The sequence below is a fragment of the Antechinus flavipes genome, chromosome 6 (genome assembly GCF_016432865.1).
Source record: "Antechinus flavipes isolate AdamAnt ecotype Samford, QLD, Australia chromosome 6, AdamAnt_v2, whole genome shotgun sequence".
Lineage (NCBI taxonomy): Eukaryota > Metazoa > Chordata > Mammalia > Dasyuromorphia > Dasyuridae > Antechinus > Antechinus flavipes.
Window position 1 is genome coordinate 145364186 of NC_067403.1, and position 21772 is coordinate 145385957.

At 35.2% G+C, this 21772-nt stretch overlaps 1 protein-coding gene across 7 annotated transcripts in view; it reads left to right on the plus strand.

Annotated features, from left to right (window-relative positions):
* Positions 1-2739: 2739 nt before the first annotated feature.
* Positions 2740-21772, plus strand: part of PDLIM5 (PDZ and LIM domain 5) — a 211413-nt gene continuing 192380 nt past the window's right edge. For 2 of the 7 annotated variants that reach the window (XM_051965047.1, XM_051965048.1), the window contains exons 1-2: positions 2744-2857; positions 6526-6663. In XM_051965047.1, the coding sequence (XP_051821007.1) occupies positions 6568-6663 (96 nt within the window). In that variant the 5' untranslated portion in view covers positions 2744-2857; positions 6526-6567. Of the gene's footprint in view, positions 2858-6525; positions 6664-21772 lie in introns of all 7 variants that reach the window. The other 5 variants (XM_051965049.1, XM_051965050.1, XM_051965051.1 and 2 more) reach the window with 3 other exon arrangements.

A 21772-nucleotide genomic window follows, 5' to 3' on the forward strand; every position in this document is an offset into this window, starting at 1 on the left:
TTCATCTTTGGTCACAAATTTCTTCCTCCTCCACAAGTCCATTCAATGAATTTGTTTAAAAAAAATGCACTCATATAACAAATGTTAATTCTCTGTTTTGTGCAGAGTACTTTGCTAGATTCTAGGGAGCACAAAAAGTTTAGTATTATAGTTATACAGTGAAAGAAATCCTATAGGTTATCTATAGATTATTTAGTCAAAATACCCATTTGTATTAGAGAGAATTGAAACATAGAGATCATAGACTCATTAATTTAATGCTGGATGGGACTTCTAATCCAATTCTCTCATTTTACAGGTAAGTAAATTGAGGCACAGAAATGATACTTGTCATGTAGATAGTAAGCATTAAAATAGGATTTAAATCTTCAGAGTCCATGCTCTTTCTGTTGTTATCACTGAGGTTAAGCAATTGCCTAATATCACACAAATAATTAAGTAACAAAGCAATGATTTGAACCCTCATCCTCCAATATCAAATTCAGCACTCTGCACATTGCATCATACACCATTGTATTCTTGCCAAAGTTTTCAGTTAAATTACTAACAACAACATACTTGGCTTCTACAAATGTACTACAAAAGCATCTGTTTTCTGCCAGGTCACAAAATGATGAGAAGATAAAGTGCTTAAAAGACTATCATTGATGATCAGGAATTCCAATTGCATATACATCTTATGAAGCCTAACAGGTTGTCCCTATTTAACAAAACTAAATAGGAGTAGATTTGGAAAGTGGTATTAGAATGTCTTCTTTGAAGGGGGATTCAGAAAAATGTTTAAGAACTCTGAGATACTAAGTGAACTCTCCAATTAATCATCTCTAGGGGGGGGTCTATCTAACATACTAGAACTTTCTTCTGGATCTCTTGATATTGTGTAGCTACTAGTAGAACACATAAGCTGTCTATCAATTGTCCTACGTCTTGTCTCATGACCAGCTCATCTTTTTGGATCATACATCTCTCTGATTTCATCTTTGAAAATGCTTCTTTAAAGCAATTCTTGCTTGGTAAGGGGTTGTGGCCTATTTTCACCTACTACACATCTCTCCCTTACCCTTGGATTGACCTTCAACTTTAATTCTCCAGAAACTGTAATATTCTATGACCCAGAGTTATGTGACAGCACTTGAATATTAATTTTTTAAAATAGGCTTTTGTTTCAGGAAAAATGTTAAGTCATTAAAAACACCACATGGATATGATAGAGGGTAGTGTCTACATGTAAGGATAATTGTACATATGTTCAATTTTTCCTATGCATTGATAAGTTGTGCTCATCTTTCTTTTTTTTTCCCTTTTTCATAAAAAAAAGGTACTGATGAGGATGGGATTGGAATTGGGAGTATATTTCTAGGCATCAAGCATTGAGTGTATAGTGTATCTTCTATATGGATATATTTTATTCCCTATAATCTCTGCACAATTTTCTCTCTATGGATAGAGCCTGAGGTATTACCCAGGAATCTAACCAATTCTTCCTCAGTCATCAGAATCTCAAAATTATTAAAGATATTGACTCCCTGGGAGTGAGAGGCAGTAAATCCTCATTCTATATTCAATCATCATAGGACTCAAGGACTTACCATAGATAGGACCTATATCAGTAGTAAGCACATTCCCAGATTCTAATCTTATTCCTGTGCTTCAGGATCAACAAATGCTGAAGCAAAAATTGTCCTCTCTTTTCTCTCCTTTTAGTTCAGTGCCTATCTACCTCAGTTCTAATTCTTACTTTTAATTATTAGGAAATTTCCTTCTTTGGGTTCTTTATTTCATTTTCTTTACATTTTATTAACTTAGAAAGAAAGTTTTCCTTCATGTGATGATTCTTTTTTCCTGATCATTAACTACGGTTATTCTTCAAGACTACAATCCAGGTCTCTCTCTCTTCCCCGCCCCCTTTCTTCCGCCCCACTCCCCCCCAACTAGTCAGTTTTTCTTCCAGTGATTTCAATAGCTCCCATGGTGTTCAGTTATCATCTCCATCCACGTACGTGACTTCCAATCTATAAGTATAAACCCCAGGCGTTAGAGTCCCAGATCACTAAACGCACATGGGGCATTTCTCACTATGTGTCTATACCATGTTATCTCCTCACTACTTCTCATACCTAGGGAGTGTGTGTTTATAATTTAATAAATGATGTGAAGCATTTTGAAAGCTATACAGTGTGATCCAACTGCCAGCGATTGTTATTCTCTCCGACTTCTTCACTCCTTCGAGGACAAGGAAGCCAACTGTCACCTTTCCTTCCATTTAAATATGGGATTACGGCATTTTCCTTCATTAAATGGGTGCAGATTGTACCAAGACTCTATAAGCACATTGGATTTCCCTATATAATAGGAAGGGATTCCCTGAATTTGAGTGACGGGGAAATCTTAGCCATGGGCACTTCCATTTTTAGTAAAAACATTTGCCAATTTGATTGCCTTATAAACACAAGACATAAAGAGAAAATACGAAGACAAACAGTGCTGTGGAGGAAACGTAAGATACCTAGATCTTTGCAATTTGTAATTCTGGTTTTGAGGTAGAAAACTTGCGCTTCAAACGCTCCCTTACAACATTTCTTTTCCTGGAAGCGTTTTTCCTAGCGCAGCTATTTTCCTCCGTTCATTTCCCTGGGTAGCCTTCCTTATCCCTAGAGGGGAGTGGCCCCTGGAGCCAGCAGTGCGGAGGACTTCCCCCCCACCCTTTTCCCTCCCTCCCCCGGGCCGGGTCGTGGGAGGAGCCGCGGGAGAAAGTGGAGACGGAAGTGCTCGCTGGGAGAGTTGCTCACACGCCCTGGGAGTCAGTCACTTGTCAGCGCTGACCCGCGCCTGATACAGCGCAGCTCCTGCCCTCTAGGTGAGTGACTAAGCTGTGTGGGCTTTAGAGGAAGCGGCTGGAGGGCCGCAGCTCGGTCGCGGAGCTAAGTTGCCGGGAGAACAAGCGGATGAATAGCCCTATAAGTGGAGGGAGAAAGAAAAGAGAGTTCGGTGAAGGAGAAAAGAGGAGCGAGTGTTGAAAGTCCTACTGTTGTGTGGGATCCTCAGGTGCTCAGCCCGCTCCGGCTCTAGGTTTCGGCGCAAGGAGCCAACACTATCCTTTCCAGAGTGCGTTCTGCCCTAGTTAGTTCTGGATAGAGCGCTAGGAGCCCTGAGGAGTGAGGGGGCCAGCTACCGGCCCCGGGGGAGCTGGGCGATGGCGTGATCCCTGGGAGGAGGCGGTCCCTGGAGGTTTGTGCCTTCTCCCTGGGACCTTGGGGACGGAGGGCCTATGGGGTGAAGAGAGAGAGGAGTGGGAGCTACTACTCGCGGAGTTCGGTGGGAGCCCGCTTGGGAGTGGGAGCGCGGGCAACGGCGACGGCACCTTAGCCTAGCCCAACCCAGCCCAGCCCTACCCATTCTTCCCGAAGCGGAAAGAACCTCCGGGCAAAGCCCCAGAAGCCTCCCCCGCTCTGCTGCGCTCAGCCAGCGGGTCAGTCTGTCAGGCCGCCCGCAGGGATTGGCTCCTAGGCGTTCTCTTCATTTAAATTTTTTGCTGGTTACTTTTATTGGTATTTCTCTAGGAGGAGGGGGAGAGTAGGGAAGAGTAGGGAAGTTAGGGGGAAGGTGGTTTATTTCCTTTCCTTTGAAATACACATGCACATAACCTCTTGTCTCTGAGAATTGCTTTTCTTTTGCAAAAGCTAAATATTTATAGTTGTGTAACCTGTTTGTGGCCAATTCCAGTCGAACCAGCAATAAAGCCTCATTAATTAATTTTTAAAATACTAGCCTTACTGTAAGCTCCTCGAAGGCAGAGGCGGTCAGTTTTGTGTCTATTCCCAGGGACAGACAGTGCCTAGTATTTAATAAGTGCTTTTTTTTTTTTTAATAGTGTTAGATATTTCTTTTAAAAATTATGTTTTTGACAACAAGTGGGGAAAAATAAAAGGGAAGAGGCCGGGAAGAAGTAAGTGCTCAGGAAACAAACTCATAGCTAAGCTGGGTTGGGCAGGTTTAGGGTGTGATCGCTCGATCTGATCCTCGGGTTCAGGCTTCCTGACTGTCAAGGCGTCTGAAACCAGCCTACTCTGAACGCCAGCTCCTGAGCCTTATTTGGCCAATAGGGTGAAGTGGGATCCTGGTTTATGGAAAGCTGCCTGGCCGACCTCTTTCATCCTGTGCCTGTTGCTTTTTAGCTCTTCAGCTCTAACCTCCTGTGTTTTTAACTTTGAACCTCTCCTAAGAAATGTTTTGATAGAGCAGTTTTTCTGTTTAGGTTGTTGCTTATTTTCATTAACTTCTGGTGTTCAGCGAGTGTTTTTTTTCCTTCTTCTTAAAAGGCAGCTGGGATTCTGGAATTCTGGAAGTGTGGGGGATAGATACTAAGACTCTTGTGTGTATGTATTGTTACTTACTGGCTGCAACCTCTTTGCAGATTGTTTTGACTACCCAAAGAAGAGAATCTAGATACATGCAAAAATCCAGTATTTTTTACATTTTTAAATTTAATTTCCTGCTTGCTTGGTATGTTAAATTTTGAGGGAGCTGTCACATAATGGTTTTTTTAATAGCCTAAGAAATACCAGTAATACTGATTAGACTTAAATATATTTTAAGGTGAGCTAAAATATGGAGAAAAGTACAATACATATTTTGACATTGCTGGTACAAAATTTCAGTAGTGAAGGAAGAAAAAAAGAAACCTTAAATTAAATAATTACAAACATTTATGCTCATGTTACATGAATCTTCATGCAAAGAATATTAAAAGGCACAGGAAATCGAACCAGTTGGATCTATTTGTACCTGTAAAATACAAGGTCATTTTTTTAAGTGGTGGAAGGAAGATACCACTCACTACTCTTTGGTTTCTGAATTGGAACTATAATCTTTCTTTAACAATTACTGCAAAGAATTTCTTCTTTAGAATAGGGAAAACTCAAGATTGTATATCACTGTTTACTGCTCTTTGCATTTGGGTAACATCCTCATTTGTTCACAGCAGTTTTCCCAGTTGTACAGTGAGACTGTTCTTTTACTACAGATTGGCCCTAATTCAATATCATTTATCTGGGGGGTAGGGGGAGTGGGGATGTAGTCTAGGATTCTGTAATCTGTAACCTAGCTTCATCTATTTGACTTTGATCCATGGCTGGGGCATCTTCCAAGATTTCCTAATATTTTTTGCTTACTTTCCCTTTATGGAAAAGCAAAAATCAGTCTGGAGTAGACAGGCAGTTTTTGGTTTTAGGACCCTCAATGCTTCATATTTCACTATTGTGACTTAAACCTTTCCCCTACTCCCAAATAATCATCTAAATGTTCCACTGTTTTTGTAGAATAAAAAGCAACTTTGACCTCATAGTAGTTGAAAGAGAAGAGGGGCGTACTTTATCTGCTTGGTTGTGATTTTCCCATAATTCCCTTTATCAAGCATCCAATGTCTTACCTACAGTGTTTTATAGTAATCATAGGATTATGGAAATAGCAAGATCTTTAAGGTCATTAAATCTAATCCTCATTCAACAAATGAGGAAACTGAGGCACAGAAGAGTTAAGGGACTTGTCCACTTAATGCATGGGATAGTAAGTAGCAGATCTTGTATTTGAAGCCATTCTTCTAGCCTTGTGGTCCTTTCGATTGCTCTTTTAAATTTGGGTTATATACGCCCTCTCACCTTATTTCTTCCTTATCCCCTCCAAGACCCTGATTAGAATATTCATGTAACATAGCATTACCTAGATTAGGGAAAAGTTGATGTAAACTTTGATAGCTAGCAAAAGTCCTACAAACAATAGATTGCATCATATAATGTGGTAATTGTTTTTAAAAGGAAGCAATTTGAAAGAATTTGATATTTGAAAAGCAGGGTGCTGAATCCTTCTGATTTATAGGCTATAGGACTCCTCACATGTATTACAGGGGAACTCAGAATTTTACTACAGTCAAAAGAATGTATAAGGGGTGTGTGTGTGTGTGTGTGTGTGTTGGGAGATCATCTGAAATTAACTCTGAAATAGAATCTTGTTCTTTTCTATGTGTATTAAAAGAATACTGCAAAGCACTTTGTTATAAATGTAGCCACATGTAATAAAATTGAATTGCAGTAAGTTGTAAAAATGTTCATGTCTAGAAATATATTCTGGAATGGAATTTTCATACTATGGAAACTGGCAGACCTGTAGTAATTACATGTAATATTTTGGATTCCTTTTCTTAGATGGAAATTTATGAGAGTTTAATATAGCTCCCATTTTATACTCTCTCTCTCTCTCTCACATTCTCACTCACTCTCACTCATTCACTCCTAAACATTAATTTTTTTCCCCTGAGGCAGTTGGGGGTTAAATGACTTGCCCAGGGTCACATAGCTAGAAAGTGTTAAGTGTCTGAGGCCTAATTTGAACTCAGGTCCTCCTGACTTCAGGGTTGTTGCTCTATCCACTGTGCTACCTAGCTGTTATGTTGTTTTTAAATAGGCTACTTAAAGACAACTTAGGTTTTTCAATAAATTGTTTAATTAGTTCTTTAATTATCCTTTGCAGATACTTTTATTACCTGAAAGTGGACTTTGAATTACAAGAATCATGAGCAACTACAGCGTATCCTTGGTTGGCCCAGCTCCTTGGGGCTTTCGACTTCAAGGTGGCAAGGACTTCAACATGCCTTTGACCATCTCTAGTGTAAGCATATTTTTACAGCTTTTAAACAGATGTCAATTGCATCATGTGGTACCTAATTAGTAGAGAGAAATCTTTCTGTGAATGAAGTCATTTATTGAGTATACCCCTGTTTATACTGCAAAAGGTTTGTTTCTTATGATGTGAACATACAGCAAATTATTAATTACCCAGAAAGAATGATGAAGTTAAAGCCTTCTTTACACAGATCTTACCAAGCCAACATTTTTAGCAGTCAGTTTCAATATTCGTCCCTAAAAAAATTATTTGAAATTCTACTTTATATAATGGGAAAAACATGGGCTGAAAATTGAATTCTAGCCGTAACTTTGTCACTAATTAGTTGTGTGACTTTAACGAGTCATTCTCCATCCTTCAGTTTCCTCATCTGTAAAATGAAAAATTGGTTGAATGAGATGCTTTTTAAAGTCCCTTTCTGTCTCAAAATTCCGTGTTGGTCACTTGCAACATCATAAGATTTTGGAGCTGAAAAGGGACCCAATAAAGTCTGACCTCTGTCATTTTATAGATGGGGAAAAATAGTAACTCATTTCACTGTATTTTATGTCCTCTGCTCCTGGTGGAGATCATGAGTAAGCAATGAAATGATCAAAACTCAAACACTCTTCTGAGAATTAATTATTTACTTTTTCTTATTATATATATATATATATATATATATATATATATATATATATGTATATATGTATATATATATATATATATATTTTAATATATTTTGGGTATTTATTTTTGAGAGAATATTTCATTTTGATATTATAATATATCCTGTGTTATGATCCATGGCTATGCATACTAGATTATAGGCTATATTACTATTAACTTATCTGGCAAGTTGTGTGTTAGTTGCTTCTTATAGTGCTCCTCCATTCATTTTTTCTTGAGGCCATTGAGGGTTAAGTGCCTTGTCTAGGGTCACCTAGCTAATAAGTGTTCGAAATGGAATTTGAAGTCAGGTCCTCCTGACTCTAGGACTGGCACTGTATTCACTTCACCAGGTAGCTATCCTTCATTCATCCATTTTTGAAAAAAAGATGTAAAAATATAAAGGATTTGATTTTGAATTCCTTCCTCCAAGCTTCTATGATCTTGAATAATTAACTTGACTTGTTTTAATCAGTTCCTTTCCTTTATAAAATGGTGATATCTCCATTAATCTCTTTGTCCAGTTGTTTATAAAATTATTAAATGTGTTACTGTTTATTTTGATGGAACAATGACATAAATCCTGCTTGTATTTTTAGTCAGTTCTTGTCTTTTTTCCCTTGGAGGTCAATTTGTATGTCACTTTTCAGTGTGAATCCCTTTCAGAGTTTGATAGGATTGTCGATATTTTTGGTTAATAATTTATATTTGTTTTCAGTGTGATAGCTTTTCTCCTATTGAATAATTTTGATGAATATAGTAACAAATACTTGAAGATGGTATCTTGTTTTGGGAGTATTATTCCGAATTAAACATTGCACACAATTGTTTTCATTTTTTTGCTGTGGGCTAAAAAAAAAAAGATTAAGGAGTTTCTTTGTGGACACACTACTTTAGGTGCAACACAAGTTGATTTTGATGTCTATTAATAAGAAGAGATGTCCATGTAAGATTTTGGTAGCTTGTTTTCCTTTTTCTTTATTTTCTTTTTAATGTTTTTCAGCCTCCTGGGCTGATAATTTTAAAAGTTTAATGTTGTGATTCTGATACAACAGAACATTGTGTATATATGTGGGCTCCCCACTCTTCTTCTTTCCTGGCAAATTAGAAATGCTTTCCTTTAGTGGCCAGAGTGCTAATTAAAGGTTTTCAAACATGCTGATTAAAAGAGAATATGGCAACAAAGCAGCTAAGTTATTTCTGTTCTATTACAAAAGTCTGCAATCTCTTGTGACCTTCTCCAGCCTTGTGCATTGGAGCATGCAGTTCATTTTGGAATTGGGGAGGAGGGGAAAATAGAGAGAAGCAGAGAATGTAGGTTCTATTATACTGATTATGACAGCACCTTGTAATGATTTTTAACCCTTTGTAATTTTATTTAAACATGACTGGTGATACTATTCAATAGAAAATAATGTACTTATTTGTTTGATAAACTATTTTATGAATGTGTCACAAAATTACTCATTTGTAAGTTATGCTGCTTTATTCTTATACATTGTTATAGTGTTTGTGGTGGGTCAAATTGTTATGTTACTCCCTTATATTAAAATTCATTTTTATATTATATCAGTTATGCTGGATTGGTATGAAAAATTTCATTGACCTAGAAATTCCCTAATTCACAGTATCATGATATGATCTAAAATTTAAACTATCCCATAATCCACCCAATTCAATCTCAGTTTAGATTAAAATGAATAAAAATTTATTTAGAGGCCTTGATATGGTTTATATATTTGTAGGAAAGGTGGTATTTATTTTTATTATTGTAACTATTCTGTTACATCTAAAACCAACATAGCTTTCTTTCACAAAAATGGTGGTATGTTTGTCAATCAAATCCTGATACTTGAGACTTTACAGACTTTTTTGTGTTTTGGAATTTTATTGTAGCAGATAAATATTCTATTTTTTAGGGTTTGTAAACATTTTTCTTTTATAGCTATTTGATTACAGCAACACGAATCTTAAAATTCTACATCTGCTATAAAATACTGACATCCCATATGACTCTGGACATTTTTTCTCCTACTAAAGCTTTTCATATGTCTTTTCTTGAATTCTTTAAGGAAATTCTGCAGACTATTTTCTAATGAGCCCTCAGATTACTATAACAGCATGATCAAATGTTATTGTCTCCAATTTCCCATCCTTCTAATGACTGCTTGGCTGCAGGAGTTTGAGGTCTGTCTTTTTATGACCCTATAGTCTTGGAATTGCCCTAAAGCCATGGAATGTGGAGATGGGTTTCATTGTAGTCTAGTAAGGTTTATAGTCTTTGCCAACATATTTTAGAAGGAGAACTAGAAAACTAGTTGCAAAATCCAAAGCCACATTTTAGACATAATTTGATATTCCACATGATGAAATTGTCTTATTATACATTTGTATACACATGATTGTTAAAATGTAGTACACTAAAGTTGAAATATCGTGATTGGGAATTTTTTTTTAATGATCTTGTTACGTAAGCTACTTCTAGATTCCCATTCTTTGGATTTATTAAAAGAAACTTTGCTGATTCTTGATAAATGTAGAAAAAGTTTTAATAGGAAAAGTCAGATTAGGTTTATATTTTGAATTCAAACTGACTAGATTCTGTATGGAAAATGTTCTGTCATAAAATGAGTCCCTCTTTTATGGGGTAAATAGTTTGGGAGGTAAAAAGGAACCTTTTAAGCCATTTCCTTCCTTCTCCCTTTTTCTTTGCCCACTTACAATACATAGTAATTCAGTGTATTTTTTAGGGACATGTAGTTATATGTTGGTTCATTATAAAGGGTAGAAAGAAACCAGGATATATTACTGTGGACTCACTGATTCAGCACATAGTATCTCCTATGTGCAGTGTGTGTACTTATCATGGTTATTTCCCATGCCTCAAATGCTCTCCCTCTTCATCTCTGTCTTCTGCCTTGATTTTTTTCTAGGCCCATTTAAAATTCCACTTTTTACAAAAAAGCCTTTCCAGGTACCCCTCAATTTAGTAGGGCTCTCCCTGTCTTTGTAATCTCCATTTTATAATCTATGTACTTAATTTATACACAGTTGCATGCAGTCTCCTCCATTACAAAAGTGTGTTCCTTGAGAGCAATAACTATCTTTGATCTTTTATTGTATCCCAGTACATAGAGTAATATGTAGCACATACTAAATGATAAGCGGAATGAATGCTTTTTGACTAACTTGCAGCCCTGGCCTAAGAATTGTGTTGATACAAGAAAGAATAAGATACTTATTCTGACCTCTAGAAACTTACAGGCTAGATGGTTTCAAGTTTTATAGATCTCCCTCATCTGTTAAATGTCTACATATTTTTTAAGCTCAACACAACATATGGAATTTACATAGTACTTTTAGGCTTAAAAAATGCTTTTTTCACATTCTCATTTGATCCTTATGACAGTCTTCTGGTGAAGTGGCATTATCCACATTTTATAGATGAGGAAATTGAGTCTAAGAGAGATGAATGGATTTGGCATTTGGTGGTCACATGGCTAGAAAGTAGAGTCAGAATTTAAAAAGGAGGGGAGGGATGTTAGGTGGTATAGTGGATAGAGCACTAGTCCTGAAATTAGGAGGACCTGAGTTCAAATTTGACACTTACTAGCTGTGTGACCCTGGGCAAGTCACTGGACTCCAGTTGCCTCAAGAAAACAAAATGGGTAAATGGCTTGTGCTAAGAAAAGAGGCAAGAGATAGTCCTTGCTCTCAGGGAACTTAAATATGTACAGAAAAGCAATATGTAAGATAAATAGGAAGTAATTAAAAGAGGGAAGGCACTAAAATATAAAGGGCTTGAAAAAAGACTTCCTGTGGAAGATGGGATTTTAGTTAGGACTTAAAAGAAGCCAAGGAGGCCAATAGGCAGAGAGGAGAATGTAGAACATTCCAGGCACAGGGGACAGTCAAAGAAAATGGCTACACCAGAGATGGAGTGTTTTGTTTTTCCAACAATCTGGAGTCCAGTGGCATTGGATTGAAGAGTATTAGAAGAATAAAGTGTAAGAATGGCAATTAGATGGTTAAGTGGATAGAGCTTCATATTCTTTTGAATGAGGAAGAATCAATCATTTTCCTGAGTTCAAATCTAGTTGCAGACACCTACTAGCTATGTGACTCTGAGCAAATCACTCCCTGTTTGCCTCAGTTTCCTCATCTGTAAAATGAGTTAGAGAAAGCAATGGCAAACTGCAGTATCTCTGCCAAGAAAACCCCACGTGGGATGAAAAAGAGTCACACAGGACTGAATAACAATTGAACAGTATCAGAGTGTAAGAAGGTTAGAATATGAAGGACTTTGAATGTTAAATAGAATTTTTAATCCTGGAGGTGAAAGGGAACAATTCAAGTTTATTGAGATATGGTTGGATCTGTACTTCAGGAAAATCTCTTTAGTGGCTGAATGGAGGATGGATTTGAATAGGGAGAGACTTGAAGCAGATTATTTCAAGAGTCTAGGCACAAGAATAGTGGAAGTGTCAGAGAAAAGAAGGAGGTATATTTGAGAGACAATGGAATGGTGAAATTAATTAACAGGCCTTGACAAGAGACTGGCTAAGATATACTGAGTAGGAGATAGTGAGGAGTCCTTAGGTTATGAACGACAGGTTGGGGAGACTAGTAGGATGGTGTTGCCTTCTATAATAATAGGGAAGTTAGGAGACAGGGAAGCTTTAGGAGGAAAGATAACCAATTCTGTTTTGGACATACTGAGTTTTAAGATGCTTACTGAACATCCAGTTCAATATGGCAAGTTAAGAGATATAAGACTGGAGGGAGTCAGTCAGCAGAGAGGGCAGATTAGATTTTTCTGAGTAATAGGAATAGATCTCAGCATAGAGAGAAGCACTGATAAAACCACCAAGTGAAGTAATAGAGATAGAGAGATATGAAAAGTGTGTTCAGAGTCCTAAAGGATACTTATCATAATTCTAGTCTGGAAGAAGACTCAGCAGAGGGAAATAAGGAATGGTCTAAAAGGTAGGAGGAAACCAGGAAAGCAGTATCCTAAAAACCTAGAGAAAAGAGAGAATGTCAGGGAGAAGGAAATGATCAGTAATGTTCAAGGAGAATAGGAATTAAGAAGAGATTGTTGGATTTGGCTATTTAGAGAACATTGGTAACTTTAGAGAGAGCAGTCTCAGATGTCACATTGTAAGGAAGTGAAAGAGATTGAAAAGGGAAAAAATAAAGGCATCTGTCATATGGCTTTTTTCAAGATATGTAGCCATAAAAGATAGAAGAGATATAGAATGAAAATGAGTAGAGAGGGAAGAATCCAGTGAAGACAGGTGAAAAGTTCGCTAGTCTATTGCAATGAAATAGTTCCTAAATTTAAAAAAATAATAAATTAAATCTTTCATTTTGAAATAAAACATACATATACCAAAGCATATACACATCAGAATACAAAAAGAGGATTCTGTGTGAAGGATAAATAAATATATACACACATATATATACATATATGATACTTTTGCCAAGCACTGTGCTGTTTTAAAAAACAAAAAACAAATATTATATCATTTGATTCTCACAATAATCCTGTGAGGTATGAAAAACATGAATCTTAAGTTTTATACCACTTGTTTTTAAAAATACATACATACATATGTTCAGATTTGCTTGACTTTCAAAACTATGCTGCTTATCTCTGTTTCTTTCCAAACTTCCTTCTATTCCATTTAAAAAATTCTCTTTTTTTCTTTATCTTCCAATACCTAATTTGTAAGTTAATAATAATAATAAAATATAATAATATAAAATAATAAAAATAAAATAATAATAATAAAATACTAGTTACCTTTTAAGTAGTAACAGAAAACTTGACCTCTTTTCCTTTAGTTTATTTGCCAATTTATAATTATATGGATGAAAAAGATAAAAACATTCCTAAGCTTAAGAAATCCTACATGTATGTATGTGTTTTATACATATATAAAGCATATATATGTATGCATAAAATAGATAATTGTTGTTAGAATCTAACTACTATAGAGCATATCAACCCAAATTACAAATATGTAGTGTAAAAAAGCACATTATAGAATTATTAGCCTATAAAGACACACTCTCCTTCTATTCAGTCTCCCCCCCTTCCTTTTCTATTCATAATATCATTTAAAATGTATATCAGAGAATTAGAATTGATAATCTCTGGACATGAATGTTTTGAATGTAATTTTCCATTAATTATTTTCCCCATTTTTTTGAAAGTACAAAATAGATGTAGATACTATACTATACCAGTATTCTTTGGAATACTTCTTGACACAATATAAACTTAAAACTGTAACCTATACATTTTGTATCATCAAATTTTGTTTTTAAAAATTTCTTTGTCTTAGAATCTCAGTGGAAAGAGACTTCAAAGGATCTCTAGTCTAATAACCTATAGCTGAACAAGAATCCCCTTTGCTTCACACCTGAGAAATGATCATTTGAAGACATAAAGTACAGGGAAATAGATTTCAGACAGTTCCATTTGTCAGGGACTTTTTTTTTTTCTGACATAAAACCTAAATTTGGTTCTTTGTATTAACCGATGCATTCTTTGCATTAAGCAGTGAACATCAATATATAGTATTGATAATGCTCTATAGACACTAAGTTAAAGATGAAATAGCCTTTGTCCTTAAGGAGCTTACATTCTCTGGGGAGATAAAATATATGCTTATACAAGAAAATATTAAAATAATACGGTACTTTTAGGGGAGGCTGTACAAAGTATCAAGACAGGCCTTATATAGAAGGTGGCATCCATCCATTCTTCCTGTTTCTGCTGTCTGGGGTCAAGATGATAATTTTTTTTTGTCTTCTCCAGGATAAACATTCCTTGTTCCTTCACTGGATCTTTCTGTGATGTGCACTCAAGTTCTTTATCCTGGTTGCCCAGGATATTTTTCTATCTTATCAATGTCCTTTCTAAAATGGAGTGCCCAGAATTGAACATAGTATTCATGAGGTGGTCTACATAGGGTGGAACAGAGCAGAGCTGTCATCCCCTCTAGGTCTAGACGCTGTCTCTACCAATGCAATTTAAGATCTCATTTCCTTTTTTTTTGGCTGCCATTTCTTGGTGAGTTTGCACTAAATCCCTTTGCTTTTTTGGCAGATGAACTTGTATAGCCACAATTTCATCTCATACTTGTGAATTTCATTGTTTGGACTTAAGTATAAGATCTCACCTATATCCTTATTAAATTTATTGAAATTGGCCTTAGAATCCATTTACAAACTTGTTAAGGATTCCTTTGATACCTATTACAGGGTTAGGAATGGGTTGCCTCCTCCTCATTTCACTGGAGTTCTTTCAAATTGACAGAGAAATGTAATGAATTATGCTTTGTGACATCATTCAGTTAGTTCTGAAACTGCTCACTTGTTTGTCATATAACCCAAATTTTATCCTTTTCAGACTGGCATGAAAGATTTTCTTCAACAATTTGCTAAACCTCTAGGTCAATTAGAGCTATCTTATCTTTCAGAATGTCCTAAAAATTAGGAAATAAAATATTTACAAAATATTTTATGCATTAATGCAGTTAAGAATTTTATGTTTTCTTCCTTTTCCAAATATTATATTTCATGGAAAATATATTCATCTGTGATTTCATCTGTATGGATCCTTATTACAGCAACATGGATCTAAAACCTGACACATAGGAAATAGTTACATGAATTGTTCTGGTGAAAAATTTCATCATGTATCAACTAATCTTTCAGAAGTCCTTGATCCTTAGTAGTAGTCTGTTACTGGTTCATATTGGAGATCTTTCTTGTTTGATTACCTGTCTATGATTTATTTCATTACTTTAGAGTTTGCTTTGCATATTTGGCTAAGTTTTGGTTGCATATGCAGTTGATGATTGTAATTCCTTTTTTGCTGACCATCTGCAGATATTTTTTTTTTCCTTATGTAATTTTAGTTTGCTCATTGTTTTTGAGATATACCATGTGAAGTACAGGCTAGCTCCCTAGAGGATTTCAGGATCAGCCAGAGTCAGGATAAATCAAAATCCTTGGTCTTTAGCGGGAGAAGTGGAGGCAGGCAAACTGTGATGCAGCTTGCCAAAGATGTATCCTGGATTCTGGAGTCCGGAGTCTCCAGCCTCTCTCCTCCTTGTCCTGCCACCAAGTCCCTCTCACTTCTCTCCTTCCACCCTCCAATCCTTGCTTTTGATTATCTTACCTACCAAACATTCAGTAAGCACCAATTATGAGGAGAACCATCATCTAAAGTATGCTAATAGAGCCATTGTCTCATATTGCATAGGTAGCCTTAAGTATTCTCTGGTCTGATTCAGAGTTTCAGCCCTCTATATATACACATAAAATATTTTAATGGGTTGACCTCCTGGACAGATTTAATTACCCATTGGTGAGATGCTTTCTCTCTTGAGAAACATTTTCACATTGTTAAATGAGTAGAATGATATATGACTTTTTCCTACTTTCCATATCTTTTACTGGAATACTATTTGTGGTTATCCCTATGGGGCATGCATTTGACTGACTTATTTGGTATATGTGTAAGAGGGAGAATGTGGAAATTGTCCTTTTTGTTTCTATATAGAATGTAAGCTCCTTGAAAGTATGAAATAGGAGGAATAAAAAGATATTTATAAAATACTTGCAGACTTTAAAGTTCTATATAAATTTAGACAGATAGGTGGTACATGGACTTGGAATAATAATTATAAAAAACATAAGTTCAAATCCAGCCTTAAAAAGGCTGGATTTATGTATGACCCTGGAAAAGGCATTTAATCACTTTGTGCCTCAGTTTCCTTATTTGTAAAATGAGGGCAATAATATCACTTGCTTCCCAGTATTATTCTTAGGATAAAATGAGATAATATTTGTAAAGCTGTAAAGATTTGCAAATCTGAAGGTGCTATGTTAATCTTAGTGATGATTATGATAACAACAAATGTTTAGCATTTGTCTTTGTATCTTACATTACTTAACACAATTCATGGCATATAATAGAAACCTCCCTACTTTGACCCTTACCTTTGTTCCCTACCCCATAATGGTGATGGACCCTTCCTGTGAAGCAGACCATCCTAATGTGTCCTAAAGTCTCCTGGGCCTTTCTGTCTCCTCTGCAGTTGAATTATCCTACGTCTGTTAACCTCCTTAATTAGAATGAGAGTTGTTTGAAAGCAGAAACTAGCTTCTTTTTTTCCATTTGTATTCTCAGAAATGCTTGATATGTAGTGTCTACTAAATGCTTTACATTCATTCATTAAAGCTTTTTGATTAATTGATAGATGAAATGAATACATGGCGCTGCTTAGTCATTGGTTCAGGATCCAGTCATCCAAGATGGCTGAGGTTTATGGCGGTAACTAACAGTAATTCTTTTGGCAGTGCCCACTCTAGGGAAAATTGAGGATAAAATTTGTTTTTAGTTTCCATGACCTATTTTTTAAAGCACTCTTTGTCCCTTCTACCCCAGCCCCCTTGTTCTTAGTGTGCTGATTCTAGGTCTCTGGTCTGTCCAACTTCATCATCTTCTTTTTTTTTTTTTTTTTGGCTGAGGCAATCGGGTTTAAGTGACTTGCCCAGGGTCATACAGCTAGGAAGCATTAAGTGTCTGAGTTCACATTTGAACCCAGGTCCTCCTGACTTCAGGGCTGGTGCTCTATCCACTGTGCCACCTAGCTGCCCTGGTCAGCACAATGTCTTAACCTTTTCTGGGTATTGTGAGTCCCTCTGGCAGTCTGGTGAAGCTTAAAGACTATAAGAATAGTCTTTTTAAATGAATAAAATGAAAATACAAACAAATTTAAAGTAATCAAAATATATATATATATTTTAAAGTCTAAGTTCCCTGGTTTAGGATCCCTGTCAGAAGAAAGCCATCTGAAATCTTATTTGCATTAATTTGACAAGGAGGGATGTGTGTGTGTGTGTGTGTGTGTGTGTGTGTGTGTGTGTGTGTGTACATTTAAAAGGAGAGTTTGAGAAAATAATGTTTGGTATAAAAGAAAAAAATATTTTATATGGTTTCAAGATTCAACATAATAGGTCATTGGAAGGGAGCTGAGATGAGCTATCATCATTCCTTAAATTAAAACACATTGCCCTATCTGCTACTTGGGCTGGAACTACTAATGCACAGTTTCAGTCAGAACTCCAGATTTTCTCTAAGGGATCTTTATAGCATCAATTTGTTCCCCTTGGCCCATACCTGAACCCCCAGTTCTTCCTCTGACTGGTTATCTGGTTACCTGACAGTGGCGATTTTTTTCGGCCTCCTGATTCTTGCAATAGCCCCAAAACCTCACTGTGTTCTTCAAAGCTCTGCTTCCCCTCCCCCTTCCTCCCAAACCCTCAAGCCAGACCAGTTCTTTTTTTTTTTTTAATTTATTTTTATTTATTTATTTTATTATAGCTTTTTATTTACAAGATATATGCATGGGTAATTTTTCAACATTGACCCTTGCAAAAACTTATGTTTCAACTTTTCCCCTCCTTCCCTCTACCCCCCTTCCCTAGATGACAGGTAGTCTCATACATGTTAAATATGTTGAAGTATATGTTAAATACAATATATGTATATATATTTATACAGTTGCCAGACCAATTCTTAAATAGCCTAGAAATCTCAAAATTCTGCAAGAGGGGCTTCTTACCTTATTCCCACCAGTCAATAGCTGATTCCCAGGTGAGTAGTCCTCTAATCCCATCTTTGGTTCAAACATTGCTGATTATGGTTCTGATCCTAGGACCTCTCTTTGTGCCCTTGTAAAACAGTAAACTGAGAAGTAGCATTGCTGGGAGCCAGAAAGGAGGATTAGGCCAGCAGAAGGTCAGAGGGCATGTAGCACAAGGGCAGTTTTTTCCCTTGTGCATTTGAGAAAGGAATGTTGTCAATGACTTGTAATGCTTGGGAAATTTAAGCCAAATTTGGTACTTATGAATTAATAAATTTTCTTTTCTTTCTTTTATTTGGAATTTCCTGGCTGGTAACTTTTAAATGGTTATTGGTTGTTGAATGCCATAATCTATTAGCTATCTATATATATCTGATTGTGTTTGTACTTGTTAATTGTATTAAGTAAATTAAGGGAAAGTTTTGAGCAGAAGTTGTAAACTGAATCAGACTTTCTGTTGCCTTAACTTTTAGCATTTTGAGTAAATTGTTTGCATGTAAATAATAGTTTGAGGTTTTTAGTTAATCAGATAATGTATTATATTTTTATGTAATTTGAAAAAAAATATCGATTTTGTTATATTGACAATTATACTGTTAGAAGTTTAATTTAGAGGGAAAGAAATGCTTCAGAATATCTTGGGAGAAGTTTTAAATTAGGAAATGCTTGTTTTTCTTTATAATAAAGTAAGAAATTTAAATAGTTATATTATTGTTTTATGTGTGCATTGAAATTTTTCAGCGTTCCATCATTTGCCATATTTTGCTTTTCTTGTAAGTTGTAAGAATTATTCTCATTTTATAATAGCAAAACTGAGACTCCAAATTTGTCATATATCAAATATTGGAAGATCTATAGATACACACACACAAACAATGTTCTATGAATAGATTCTTAAAGAAAAGTACTTGGAACATGTATTCCCTTTGGCAAATAATATTAAAAGTGTTTATAAATAGCATATGAAAGATTTTTCTCAGCAATAGGTAGTGGCCTACAGGAAATTCCTACTTTTATAACTGGACTGAATGTTCAATCAGATGACCTACTGATAGACTGGTAAGAGAGGAATCATCATTTGGCATTTGAAAATGAGCTTTATATGTTTGTGTTATAACCATTAGATTCTATTTTGTTTGGAAATTTTAATAAATCAAGTAAAATTTGACTGTCCATAAAGCTAATCAGACCTTTCCTGTACTTTACTAAGTTGCTCCTGTCAATATACATCGTTATTTAAGTTTTTAAGTTTTCTGTTTTCTCTGATTCAGTATCTACATTAACCCAGTGAAAATATTATCAAACTATGATTAAAATTTATGAAACTTAAGATATGTGGAGTTTTGTTTGTTTGTTTAAAGGATGTTAAAGAATGCTATGAGAGAAAACTTTAAGCAGAATATCTTATTACCAACTAAATTGGTAATAAGCCTCTGAAAACATCCTGGTAACAAAGAATAGTTAAAATCCTGATGTTAATAAAGTCAGTAATTCCAATAATGCTGCATTTGTTTGTTGCTTAATACTTTTTTTTTTCATTTCTTAAGGAACAAATTTAAGAATTTATATATGTATTCCTTAAAATTAAGTGTCTAGATTCTGCAGATTCTGAAAGATGGCAGCAAATTGTTTAAATAAATTTGGGAGTTTGTTTCTCTTTCCGTAATCCTTGTTTTTGTAAATGCAGTTAACTAAGTTTTTGAGTTTAAATTGGATTTCTTTGTTGTATCTCAAAAAACACATATATTTTTAGGACGTTGTTTTTTTAGATTAAATTGACCCCAGAACAAATTGTGATGTTAATTTTAGTCACTGCCTCCTTCTCCTCCTTCTTCTCCTTTTCCTTTTCTCCTCCTCCTCCTTCTTTTGCAAATAGGAAAACAAAAAGCTTATAAACCTGGACTTTCAAAGATTTTTTTCACTTATCATCTAATGCCATTTCCTTTCATGCTTCTTTGCTCACTCTATAAATCCATAGAAAAACAAGGATTTTTTTTTTCTTTGTTGGCTCATGGTATTTTGGTTGTAATAAGACACAAATGAATGGATATCAAATCAAAATTTTGATGTTTTACTTTTATTTGAACTATAGGTAGAACCTGTGTCAACTTATGGAAATGTAATTCTTTATTTTCTTCCTTCTACTCAATATAACTGTCATTGTCTTGAAAAGACTGTTTACTGTTTCATGGTTTATTATTCCACATAATTTTTGCTTTAAAATTATTTCCATCTTCCTTTTAATGATAAATGTTATTAGAATATTTTGGTCTTAGTTGTTTTTATCACATTGACAAATTACTTTTGTCTTTTGACATTTAACATGTCTGTTTAAACTAAAAACAGAATGTGTAATATAATTATGTGTCACATTGTCTCAAGTGTTTTGTACAGATAGAGGTCACAATATATTAAGCCTGTCGAACATATTTCATCCTATTTCTGTAGATTTTTAGTGGGAGTCAAGAGTCATAAATCCATAGAGGAAGTTGTCTATTTGTTAACATGAAGGAACATTTGATTCCATTTGCCCTTTCCACAATACCCCTAGGGCCTGAAAGGGGAGAGGGTGAGTGGCTCTTGTTCTGCTACTAGCTGACTTAGCATCTGTGTAATCATAGGCAGCCTATTTAATTTTTCTGGGCCACATTTTCTTTATATATAAACTTGAATCAATGATCTTTAACTTCCCTTCTGAACATATTTTTTATCTTATAAGCCATGTAATATCTATAATAATATGACCCCCAAACCCTGTTTTCTTCCTTCCCCTCTCCCCCAGTTTAGAAGTATATACTCTGGGAAATTCTTTTGATGAAAGGGTTTTTTGCTTTTGTTTTTATGGTGAATTACTTAGGACAAATAGTGAAGTTGGAAGCAGTAGCATTGCAAGGGAAGGATTAATTGTAGGAAACCAGAAGAAAGTTTCTCCTTCTGTCCTCCTCTCTCTCCATATGAGAACTTATATATACTTTTTTCCTTCATTCAGGTTTTGTACATGGCTTTTTTTTTTGTGTGTGTGTGTATGCACATATCTGAGCAAATTTGAACAGGGGATTGGGATGTGACTGGCTCTGTATAGAATTATTCTTGGCAGTTATACATGTTCTGATTATATCCCCTTTGGCCTACATTCAGTGACCTTTTGACTATGAACAGCTATATAACAGAATTAGAAGATACTGTTTGAAATATTTCCCAGACCTTGGGCTAAAGACTCTAAGGTCACTCACTATAAATTAGTGGAGGCATATTCTTAAGTCCAGGGAATGATTGAAGATGCACTCTGTAACCTTGCTCAGCATTTTTTTTTTTTGGTTTGTGTATTTAAGCATTCTTCAGGCATTAAAAGTAGCCCATATTATCTCAGAGAAACTTCCTTTTTTGGAATTGGACTGTTTGACATCTCTGGCTAGAAATAAAAAACTTGGATATGGGAAGAAATGATACTTTTATTAACCATATCTTTATTTCCATTTTAAGGTGTGTGTAATTTTTTAAAAAATCAATTTATAAACTGAAAGAAATTTGAACTATTAACACATGATACCTTAATAATGATTTTTGTGTTATTTTAGAGTATTAATTTTTATAAGGCTATCTCTTGGGTGTTTAAAGACTATTCATTACTCAGACCTATATCTTATAAGTTTATTCCTTTGATTAATGAACTTTTAAAATAGTATTTAATTTTAGTGCTAATTTCCTTTTACAACTAAATTTTGGTAGTAGTTAAGTTATATAGGGAAGTAGATCAACTTGTCGAGTCTGAAGGA